A 12,655-nucleotide genomic window follows, 5' to 3' on the forward strand; every position below is an offset into this window, starting at 1 on the left:
TAGTTAGCTAGCTAACGATATAACTACTGAAACAGATGTCGTTTTGCTATGTTTTTGGGGAAGAACATTAGCTCATGGATGCAAACAGCTAGCTTTTTTATTTATTTTTATGACCAGCACTGTAGGTTCCCAAGACAACTTTAGCAGCAGCATAGCATCCATATTGATGAATCGTTGTGACTTATGAAATACGAGTGATAATGTAATCGATGTGTAATAACTACGTAAAAAATGTATGAACGTGTTAAATTATTATGTGACGTGCAGTCATATTCAGGTCCTGATTGGTCAACAAACTTATTTGACAATGCAAATAGTGTTGACATGCAAAAACCCAAACGGCGTTCCATAGAAATCCTGGTTGAGAATGAAACGACTGAACAACGAAACAGCACAGCAGGTAAGTGAAATAAATAGGTTTTGATTATGTTTTACTGGTAATGGGGACATATGCAAATGCCAATAAAATTACTTTTTGGTCAGTGTGGTTTGTGTAAGCTTTATTTAACTAGGCAAGTCAGTTAAGAACAAATTCTTATTTACAATGATGGCATACCCCGGCCAAACCCGGACGATGCTGGGCCAATTGTGAGCCACCCTATGGGACTCCCAATCACGGCCGGATGTGATAGAGCCTGGATTCAAACCAGGGACTGTAGTGACGCCTCTTACACTGAGATGCAGTGCCTCAGACCGCTGCGTCCATGTGTGTGTGTTAACTATTTAACTGTACTAGAATGCTTTAAAAGGCCACTAAAATGTGTAATATCGGTATCGGGTTGTTTGGCAAGGAAAATATATCGGTATCGGCCAAAAATACCATGTCGGTGCATTACTAGTTTAGTCCTTTAAAATTAAGTTATAATGTATATTTGTGATAGGTCAAGAGTTATATCTAGTTGTTTTTCATTTTAATTATGTGTTGTTGTTGGAAGTGCGTCATGGTCAGTTTAGCTCAGAAAATGTCGCCCTTGTCAATCTCTCGCCATATGCGGCGACATAGTTCTGCCTCATGAGTGGGCTGGCCGTGCTACAGTGTTATACTTCTATGACCCTCAGTTGTTTTTTGCAACATGCTTATTTGCTGAAAGGGCTAGTGTTAAGAGTTTCAGTTTAGAAAGATGAGTCAGACTGACAGAAGAATGTAGAAATGTAGTTTCAGGCATTCCTCCAACATTGGAACCAAGCTCCAGCAAAAATAAAGTGCTGGGCTGAAGGCCAGGCTCTTAGCATAGCGAGAGACTGCGAGAAAGCGAGGGGAAGAGAGAGAAAGCGAGGGGAAGAGAGAGAAAGCGAGGGGAAGAGAGAGAAAGCGAGGGGAAGAGAGAGAAAGCGAGGGGAAGAGAGAGAAAGCGAGGGGAAGAGAGAGAAAGCGAGGGGAAGCAAGGGGGAGAAGAAGAAAGCGACAGAGAAAGCGCGAGAGAGAGAAAGCGACAGAGAGAGGGACAGAGACAAACGGCAGCCTGATTGCTTAACTCACTAATTCCCCCTGTGGGATAACAGGTGTCCACGTGCTGTTTAAAACAAAAGACTATTGAGGTACACTGTTGTACTTTATAACCCTCAGTCTATTTCGCAACATGCTTATTATGACTGACTGTAAATAACAATGTAGAGTCATGGGTGTAGCACAAAAAGTCCTCTTAACCCACGTGACTAGTCCCACTCCATCCACACTGTGACTAAACGGATAGTGTATGCCTATAAACCAACGTTCCAACATTTAGGGGAGACCTCGACCTCTTTATTAATGTGTTATTGTACCACGACATGTTGAATACTGATACTGCTATTAATATCTGATGAATCTTGTCCGTTTTTTCCTAGTAGGGTTAATGCATTCAATGTAATCACATCCACCAGCCAGGTCTCTCTATGCAGTAGGCCAACAATTCCACGATAATGGAATTACACTGACTCAGTTTGGTAACAGAATTGTGGTAAAATGACCCTCCGTTTTTTATGTGAACACATTTTCCAAGAACTCTCTGCTCCGAATGAAGATTAAAAAGGTGACTGCAGAAAGAATGGGGTTTCAAGCTTGACATGACACCTGACATTTGAATAAATGGGTTTTGCTTGTTGAACTACAGTAGGTGAAGTCGATTTATATTTTTTTATTTAACTAGGCAAGTCAGTTAAGAACAAATTCTTATTTACAATGACGCCAAACCTGGACGACGCTGGGCCAGTTGTGCGCCGCCATATGGGACTCCCAATCACGGCCAGATGCAATTCAGCTTGGATTCGAACCAGGGACTGTAGTGACGCCTCTTGCACTGAGATGCAGTGCCTTAGACCGCTGCGCCACTCAGGAGCCCATCTGGCATTTGAATTACATCCGGTAACAGAATTACATCATGGGTGCCAGATTTGTACTATACAGAAGTGCATAATTATGGATATGAATATAATTCTCAACGTCTGTTTCACAAGTTTGGACATCACAGTACAGCACAGCATAACTTTGACCACCAAACAGAAAGGGGGAAAAAATATGTTATGGGGTAAACATAACAGTATGCCATTGGAAGGGAGGACAGTAGCAGGAGACCCTATGAGGTGAACAGTGGAAGGGAGGACAGTAGCAGGAGACCCTATGAGGTGAACAGTGGAAGGGAGGACAGTAGCAGGAGACCCTATGAGGTGAACAGTGGAAGGGAGGACAGTAGCAGGAGACCCTATGAGGTGAACAGTGGAAGGGAGGACAGTAGCAGGAGACCCTATGAGGTGAACAGTGGAAGGGAGGACAGTAGCAGGAGACCCTATGAGGTGAACAGTGGAAGGGAGGACAGTAGCAGGAGACCCTATGAGGTGAACAGTGGAAGGGAGGACAGTAGCAGGAGACCCTATGAGGTGAACAGTGGAAGGGAGGACAGTAGCAGGAGACCCTATGAGGTGAACAGTGGAAGGGAGGACAGTAGCAGGAGACCCTATGAGGTGAACAGTGGAAGGGAGGACAGTAGCAGGAGACCCTATGAGGTGAACAGTGGAAGGGAGGACAGTAGCAGGAGACCCTATGAGGTGAACAGTGGAAGGGAGGACAGTAGCAGGAGACCCTATGAGGTGAACAGTGGAAGGGAGGACAGTAGCAGGAGACCCTATGAGGTGAACAGTGGGAGGGAGGACAGTAGCAGGAGACCCTATGAGGTGAACAGTGGAAGGGAGGACAGTAGCAGGAGACCCTATGAGGTGAACAGTGGAAGGGAGGACAGTAGCAGGAGACCCTATGAGGTGAACAGTGGAAGGGAGGACAGTAGCAGAAGACCCTATGAGGTGAACAGTATGCCAGTGGAAGGGAGGACAGTAGCAGGAGACCCTATGAGGTGAACAGTGGAAGGGAGGACAGTAGCAGAAGACCCTATGAGGTGAACAGTGGAAGGGAGGACAGTAGCAGGAGACCCTATGAGGTGAACAGTGGAAGGGAGGACAGTAGCAGAAGACCCTATGAGGTGAACAGTATGCCAGTGGAAGGGAGGACAGTAGCAGGAGACCAACTGTGGTTTATGATCAACTACTATGATTTCCCATTGTAGCCAATTCAATTGCAGTAATTTTGATACCAAAATCTGTTTAAAAAAATCTGTAACAGAATTACACGTTTTAATCACAAGCAAACTTGATATCAGTAAAAACACTAACTAATTGGTAGGTCTACCTTTACTTGTTACTTGTGTGAACTTACATTATCCTCCCTCATGAGAAATGTTAAAATATCTTCAAGATATGTGGGGTTTTGGTAAAGAATTAAGACACAAGGCAATGTTTCTTAAAACTTACAGAAGGCAAAAAAATATATCCAAAACTAAATATAACATAGTTGTCAGGGGTCTTTAATTCAACATTAGTGTTTTGATGAATTTCTAATACATTTTAAAGACTTTATGGTAAATGTCTAAGACCCCTTTTCCAAAGTCCTTTTCGTAGGACTATTACACATTTTTGGGATAGAAAAATGGTTATACATGCCTTAATTTCACCACATAAAATATAAACTCTTAACTTCCATTTGACATGCCTCTATTAACTTCACATGGTGGTGCTCATGGGTCCTTTTACATGGAAATGCCCAGTAGCAAGTTAGCCTGGGGAACGAGGTTACATTCAACACAACCCTAAAGTGCCCCTCCAGACCAAATGACAGAGGTTCTACCAAGTCATTCATTAGAAGGCCTAACTCAGAGGACATACATCCCCAACTGTTGGAATTCCATGTTCTTGATAACCACAAAAGGAACAATCCACTTCCTTGTTTGTAAGACCCCTTCCATAGCCCCTTACACTCTGCTCTCCCCTCACTGCTCTGAACTCAATGAGCTATACTCTAGTCACCTGAAGTTAAAACCTGTTGGGGCTAGGGCGCAGTATTTGCACGGCCGGATAAAAAAACGTACCCGATTTAATCTGGTTACTACTCCTGCCCAGTAACTAGAATATGCATATAATTAGTAGACTTGGATAGAAAACACTCTAAAGTTTCTAAAACTGTTTGAATGGTGTCTGTGAGTATAACAGAACTCATATGGCAGGCAAAAACCTGAGAAGATTCCATGCAGGAAGTGGAAATTTGATTTGTGGAATCACCTTCAACACTTTGCCTATGAAACACACCGTGAGTTAGGATTCATTTAGCACTTCCTAAGGCTTCCACAAGATGTCAACAGTCTTTACAAAGTGGTTGGAGTCTTCTCCGGTAAAAACTGACCGAATGAGAGGCCTGGAAAGTTGGTCATAGGGGGAGGGCCATTACTACTATGAAGCGGGCACCCGTGGGTACCCTCTCGTTCCGAAACGTTTAGTAAGACAATGCAATCGTCCGCCTTGAATATTATTGAAGCTCTGATTGAAAAAGGCCCTAAAGATTTATGTTATACAACGTTTGACATGTTTGAACGAACGTAAATATATATTTTTTTGCACATTGGTGACGACAAGTCCCGCGCGCTTCAGTACATTATGAGTAGCCTTCGGAACGCGCTAACAAGAAGGAGCTATTGGGACATAAATGATTAACTTTTTCGAACAAAACTACATTTGTTGTGGACCTGGGATTCCTAGAAGTGCCTTCTGATGAAGATAATCAAAGGTAAGGGAATATTTACAACAGTATATTTTATTTTAGATGGTTCCAAGATGGCGCTAACCTGTATCGCCTAGCCTATTTTTCTGAGCATAGCACCTCGTTTATTGCAAAGTGTGATTTCCCAGTAAAGTTATTTTTAAATCTGGCAATGCGGTTGCATTTACGAGATGTTAATCTATAATTCTTTGAATGACAATATTACATTTTAACAATGTTTCCGAATAGTAATTTTGTAAATTGTAGCGCTGATCCACCAGAAGCATTTGAGGGAAAATATTTTCTGAACGTCACGCGCCGATGTAAAATGCTGTTTTTATATATAAATATGAACTTTATCGAACAAAAAATGCATGTATTGTGTAACATGATGTCCTAGGAGTGTCATCTGATGAAGATTGTCAAAGGCTAGTGCTGCATTTAGCTGTGTTTTGAGTGTTTGTGATGCATGCTAGTAGCTTTGAAAATGGCAGTGTGATTATTTTTGGCAGGGTACTCTCCTAACATAATCTAATGTTTTGCTTTTGCTGTAAAGCCTTTTTGAAATCGGACAACGCGGTTCGATTCAGGAGAGGTGTATCTATAAAATGGTGTAAAATAGTCATTAGTTTGAGAAATTGAAGTTATAGCATTTATGAGGTATTTGTATTTCGTGCGACACTGGCTGTTGACTAGGGTGGGACTCAAACGTCCCACGTTGCCCAGACAGGTTAATGAATCAAATCTAATTGTATTTTGTCACATGCGCCGAATACAACAGGTGAAATGCTTACTTTACAAGCCCTTAACCAACAATGCAGTTAAGACAATACCTACAAAAAAAAAGAGGACAAATCATTTTAAGAGCAGCAGTAAATAACAATAGCGGGGCTATATACAGAGGGTACCGGTACAGACTCAATGTGTCAATGTGCGGGGGCACCGGTGTCGAGGTAATTGAAGTAATGATGTACATGTAGGTAGGGTTATTTAAAGTGGCTATGCATCATGTTGCTAAACCAAGGAATCCTATCCTAGGTGGTCCCAGAGCCCTTTACTGCATTGCAAAGAAGGCCTACCCTGCCTGTTCCACACCAACTTCCCGAGCACCTCAACTGAAAATAATATTACCTCAGTTTCAGTTGAAGCCGACTACCAAAGAGAGTTTAGTAGAGTGTAAAATACTCTGTGCTACTTACTACACTGCACAATCAGGAGTGGTTGAAACCAAAAACTAGTCCACTGTATGAAACTGAAGCCTATGATCTACCTGCCCCAAGCAACAGTTAATTAACCGACTATAGGAAGAGCTGACTTTGTAATGTCTGTGAGAGAAAATAATTGATAATATTAATAGAAATAAACGGGAGTTTACTGTGACAGTGAGACTGAGGTGCTGGAGCTGAAAATGATCGACACCGACCAAACAGACCAGTTAGTGGACATTTTGCTGATTCATAACGATAAATAACAGCAGATCCCTACTAGAGAAACGTGAAGTTTGAACAGAAATAACTTTGCTAAAATAGGTGATTGTTAATATGACAATTGATAGGTACAACATTCAAGTAGTTGTTGTAAGGGTCATAAAAAATAAAACGGTGGTGCACATTAATGTTATATTCTTATCGTTCAATATAATCGTTGTGATAATTCAATACATTTATCGCAATAAGGATTTTTGTCCATATCACCCAGCTCTATGAGGTGCCCTAAACAAATTGTCACACCCACAGACAGACAGAGAGATTAGTTTGACATAATCTGAGTAACAGAGATTAGGGCATATTACTTTATTGATCACGTGAATAATTTCACTTCCGCTTTAGAAGTAATCAAACAAAATAGGTTTGGGAGGGATTATGCAAAGAGATACAATCACATTTTCTCTGTTACACTAAAGCTACAGTTGGACACAAAGTAACAAGGTATGAACAAATTCCTACCAAGGCCAGTCTTTTACAGAAATAACCATGACCTGAAAACAAAAGATGTCATTATAGGCCCACAAACTGTTGTAAAAAAACGCGTTTTAGTTGCAGAGTTCTTACCTGTAGGGAATCCGCCGCCATCTTGGTTTTTCAACTTTGAATAAAACTCGGGACAGAGGATATTGGACGACTCATATGAAGAAACAATATTATTCCTCCCGTAGCCTATGCAGGATATTTTCCTAAAAATACGAATTCCTACTTCGTATATCCGAAATCATCAGTAATCACCTCTCTTCGTGATTAACATAGGAACTTTCCCATTACTGTATTTTTAGACTTCATTCTGTAGGCTGTTCAAAAAGATTCAACCGCAAAACAATCCCAAAATATCTTGTAGTTCTCTCCTTATGTAGAACTAAAAATACTAAACGCAAGCGCTCCTATCCTGAAACCGTCCTCAGAAACACACCGAATTAAAAACTTTATGCGCGGTTCCGACTGAACGTTGTCTGCCAGTCCAGCAACAAATTCACACACTATATGTAGCGTTCAAAACAACTGTGAACTCGGAAATATCCGACTTCAGTGCGTTCAAGAGAACTGGGGAAAAAACGAGCTCTGACTGGGAAAAATCGTTTTGAACGGTCATCCAACTAGGGAACTCGGGCCTCTGTAGAGTTTCGACTTTCGGACATGAAGATCACTGACCCAGTCGTCTAGAAATAACCATAACCTATAGTCGCAGAGTGCTTTCCACACACTCCTTTCCACACACGCCCACTACTTTCCTTTCGACACACCCACTCGCCCATTCCCCGGTCGCCATATTGGGATGCAGCTACCTCCTTCTTGCTCTAACCAAAGATTTGTATAATTTAACCAATATAAACCACAATCCGTCGTTTCCGATGGGAATTAATGCGCCATAGTGGGGAAAAATAAGCAAGGAAGGGGTCAGAGCTAAAGACGAGCTAGTGAGATCCTATTGGCGCGTTCTAGCATCATCTGCATATTTCCGTTAGGGAACGCCTACTTTGTGAAGTGCGCGTGTGCAATAAATAAATTCGCCTTTGGCTTTGCACTCTTTCTAAACAACATGATTTTTAAAAAACTTTTGCAAAGGGTAAAGTATAAATCGCAGTCCACTCTGTTCATAACATATTCTAGTTTTGGGAACATTAAACTGTATTGAGATCAAAACGTTTCATCGCTGAGAAATGTTGCATAATGTCGGCCAAAATCCATCTCGTTCCATCTTCTCCCGCTGCCCGTGGGCTTCCTCTCACTACCATATTTGGTAGTGAGTGGAAGCGCCAACCGGATGATTCACATTTAAACATCTAGTGAAATATCTGTCTCGTTGTTCTATCTGTGCTCTAACGAGGCGAGATTAGGTGGGACCATTCTAGCCAACGAGAGAGCAGACACGCGTGTGAATAACAGGCACAACTAGTTTCCACTAGTTACAGCAGCCACAAAGTCAAAGCGTGATATATTATGGTCAGCCATAAGGTTAAAGTTAGGTTTAAAATCACATTTTAAGAAGAGACAATGTAGAAATAGGTGGGGTTTGTGGCTGTGGTAACTAGTGAAGACAACTGCGACAGGGTTTTTCTCTAAATTGCCGGGATGTCTTACAGTATTTTTGGATTTTTTATTTAACCTTTATTTAACTAGGCGAGTCAGTTAAGAACAAATTCTTATTTACAATGACGGCCTACCCCAGCCAAACCTGGACGACGCTGGGCCAATTGTGCGCTGCCCTATGGGACTCCCAATCACAGCCGGATGTGATGCAGCCTGGATCAGTACACTTGTAAGGACCTAGCTAAATCAAATCAAATGTTATTGGTCACATACACATGGTTAGCAGATGTTAATGGGAATCTTGCGAAATGCTTGTGCTTCTAGTTCCAACAGTGCAGTAATATCTAACAATTCCCCAACAACTACCTAATACACACACATCCAAAAGGGGTGAATGAGAATATGTACATATAAGTATATGGATGAGCGGCATAGGCAAGGTGCAGTAGATGGTATCTAATACAGTATATACTGTACATGTGATATGAGTAATGTAAGATATGTAAACATTGTTAATGTGGCATTATTTAGTGGCTTTGTTTAAAGTGACTCGTAATCCATTTATTAAAGTGGCCAGTGATTGGGTCTTAATGTAGGCAGCAGCGTCTCTTTTTTGTGATTCAATTCCCATGTATGCACACCAAATAAAAAAATACAAGTTAAATGGGTTTTCATTGCATTTTCAACTATGTTTTATCACAAAGAACTGTTGCAGTGATATAGCGTGTGCCCGCTGTGACATTGGCAAGACGTGTGCTCTAGACCAGGGTTTCCCTGTTGTGTGACTCCAAGTTTACATTGATATGTGTCACGGCTGTCTTCGTCTTCTGACGATATAGCGAAATCGTCGTCTGAAAATGTAGACCAATACGCAGCGGATGTCGTGTTCATTTTTGAATTTAATTAATTGCTCACGTGAACACTATACAAAAAAACAATAACAGTGCAACAGTTTTGCATGCTATCCTAACGCAGTGCAAAAACAATCTCCCACAACAGACAAACACACCCTCATATATGGGACTCTCAATCAAAGGCAAATAGACAACACCTGCCTTCAATTGAGAGTCCCAACCCCAATGAACCCAAACATAGAAACAGACACACTAGACTCAACATAGAATTACATAAACATAGATCATAAACCAAAACCCGGAAATACTAAATCAAACGCCCTTTTTAGAAAAACACCACCCCTAACCACATAAAACAAATACCCTCTGCCACGTCCTGACCAAACTACTATACCAATTAACCCTTATACTGGCCAGGACGTGACAATATGATTATTATTATATCAACATTTGCACATAAAAGTTTTTCCACTGATATTTCTCGCACAATTCATTTTACCGACACAAAAAATATCCCACCGTGTCGAAATGACAAATGATCTTTCGGGAATTTATACAATTGTACCGAAACTTCCTGTTTGCATCACAGCTGTGATTTAAAATATATATATATACGATATGACTTAACACGCATAAAAACTGGATGAAAACGTGGTTATTGACCTCCATACAACAACTCCTTGCTTGGTGAGCGGGAAAAACACCATCTGCTGGAGAAGGCAGATTTGGGGCCCAGTTATCCCTTTCTCTTCTCCTCTTCTTCTCTGGCGACACTCCATCTTAACTCCTCCACATTTATTGGATTGGTTGAAAAGAGCAGAAGAAGCAACACCTGCTACGTTAGTGTGGCAATAACGCATTCAGGTATATTACATAAAAGTTATGTCATGATGATAATATTGTAATGAAACAGCAGGGAGCAGGTCTTGAACCCTCGACCTTCTAGCCCGAAGTCCAGCGTGCTATCGACTGTGCCGCAAAAGCATGCTTGAACGGCAGAGTCGATATCCGCGCTTATAAACCCAGGGTCGTTACAATATCATAGATATTTTGGGTGAGAGAAAACATCAAGTCGTTAGCAGAGTAATAGGGGCCAAATAAGAGGGATACACTATGGATGTCTCTCAGAACTATGTCAATAGGGTCGCCCCCCCCACAACCCCCTTTGTTGATTTGATGCCAAACGTGCCAGTCATTATGCGAATATTGAGTAAGGCCCTCGTGCAATGCATTGTCAACACGTATGGAATTTGAAAATGGATTATAGACTAGATTTATCTTTTTTTCTCTATTAACAGAGAGTGCCTGGACCACCAAGAGAACAAAGGGATGGACATGGTAACAAGGATTCACTTTTCCATCCCCCGTTCGCAAAACACAATTACTTTAAGCATAAGTTGGTACAAGTATGTGGAGTGTTACCCGAGAAACAACAAATAAAAAGGATTAACCATGTCTTTATTATATATACTGTAAAATACTACCTATATTCAAATAATAATTACATCAGAAAATTAGTGCCTGATAAGAATTTTCTGAATTTGTTTATAACATGTTTGATTTTATTTATTTTTGATAATTTTCAACACAATACAACCATACATGAGAATACAGTACAATGACAATAAAATCAGAGGATGAGTTTAAAAATGTATTTCCATTATGCGGTGGTGTAAAGTACTTAAGTAAAAATACTTTAAAGTACTACTTAAGTCTGTATATTACTATTTATATTTTTGACAACTTTTACTTTTACTCCACTACATTCTTAAAGAAAATAATCTACTTTTTACTCCATACATTTTCCCTGGCACCCAAAGTACTCGTTACATTTTGAATGCTTAGCAGGACCAATTCACGCACATATCAAGAGAACATCCCTGGTCATCCCTACTGTTTCTGATCTGGTGGACTCACTAAACACAAATTCTTAGTTTGTAAATGATGTCTGTGTGTTGGAGTGTGCCACTGGCTATCAGCCCTGATCCCCTCCTCTCTTCTCCAGACCATTTCCGGAGACCTTCTCCCCTACCTCACCTCGCTCATCAACTCATCCTTGACCGCTGGCTACGTCCCTTCCGTCTTCAAGAGAGCGAGAGTTGCACCCCTTCTGAAAAAACCTACACTCGATCCCTCCGATGTCAACAACTACAGACCAGTATCCCTTCTTTCTTTTCTCTCCAAAACTCTTGAACGTGCCGTCCTTGGCCAGCTCTCCTGCTATCTCTCTCAGAATGACCTTCTTGATCCTAATCAGTCAGGTTTCAAGACTGGGCATTCAACTGAGACTGCTCTTCTCTGTGTCACGGAGGCTCTCCGCACTGCTAAAGCTAACTCTCTCTCCTCTGCTCTCATCCTTCTAGACCTATCTGCTGCCTTTGATACTGTGAACCATCAGATCCTCCTCTCCACCCTCTCCGAGTTGGGCATCTCCGGCGCGGCCCACGCTTGGATTGCGTTCTACCTGACAGGTTGCTCCTACCAGGTGGCGTGGCGAGAATCTGTCTCCGCACCATGCGCTCTCACCACTGGTGTCCCCCAGGGCTCTGTTGTAGGCCCTCTCCTATTCTCGCTATACACCAAGTCACTTGGCTCTGTCATATCCTCACATGGTCTCTCCTATCATTGCTATGCAGACGACACACAATTAATCTTCTCCTTTCCCCCTTCTGATAACCAGGCGGCGAATCGCATCTCTGCATGTCTGTCAGACATATCAGTGTGGATGACGGATCACCACCTCAAGCTGAACCTCGGCAAGACGGAGCTGCTCTTCCTCCCGGGGAAGGACTGCCCGTTCCATGATCTCGCCATCACGGTTGACAACTCCCTTGTGTCCTCCTCCCAGAGTGCTAAGAACCTTGGCGTGATCTGGACAACACCCTGGACACCCTGGACAACACCCTGTCGTTCTCCACTAACATCAAGGCGGTGACCCGATCCTGTAGGTTCATGCTCTACAACATTCGCAGAGTACGACCTTGCCTCACACAGGAAGCGGCGCAGGTCCTAATCCAGGCACTTGTCATCTCCCGTCTGGATTACTGCAACTCGCTGTTGGCTGGGCTCCCTGCATGTGCCATTAAACCCCTACAACTCATCCAGAACGCCGCAGCCCGTCTGGTGTTCAACCTTCCCAAGTTCTCTCACGTCACCCCGCTCCTCCGCTCTCTCCACTGGCTTCCAGTTGAAGCTCGCATCCGCTACAAGACCATGGTGAT

At 42.2% G+C, this 12,655-nt stretch overlaps 1 protein-coding gene across 1 annotated transcript in view; it reads right to left on the bottom strand.

Annotated features, from left to right (window-relative positions):
* LOC106560658 (serine/threonine-protein kinase N2) overlaps positions 1-7,937 on the bottom strand; it is a 48,992-nt gene extending 41,055 nt beyond the window's left edge. The window contains exon 1 of the mRNA XM_014123742.2: positions 7,111-7,937. Coding sequence (XP_013979217.1) covers positions 7,111-7,131 — 21 coding nt within the window. The 5' untranslated portion in view covers positions 7,132-7,937. The remainder of the gene's footprint in view (positions 1-7,110) is intronic.
* Between the last annotated feature and the right edge of the window lie 4,718 nt (positions 7,938-12,655).

This window comes from Salmo salar, chromosome ssa10, assembly GCF_905237065.1.
Source record: "Salmo salar chromosome ssa10, Ssal_v3.1, whole genome shotgun sequence".
Taxonomy (NCBI): Eukaryota; Metazoa; Chordata; class Actinopteri; order Salmoniformes; family Salmonidae; genus Salmo; species Salmo salar.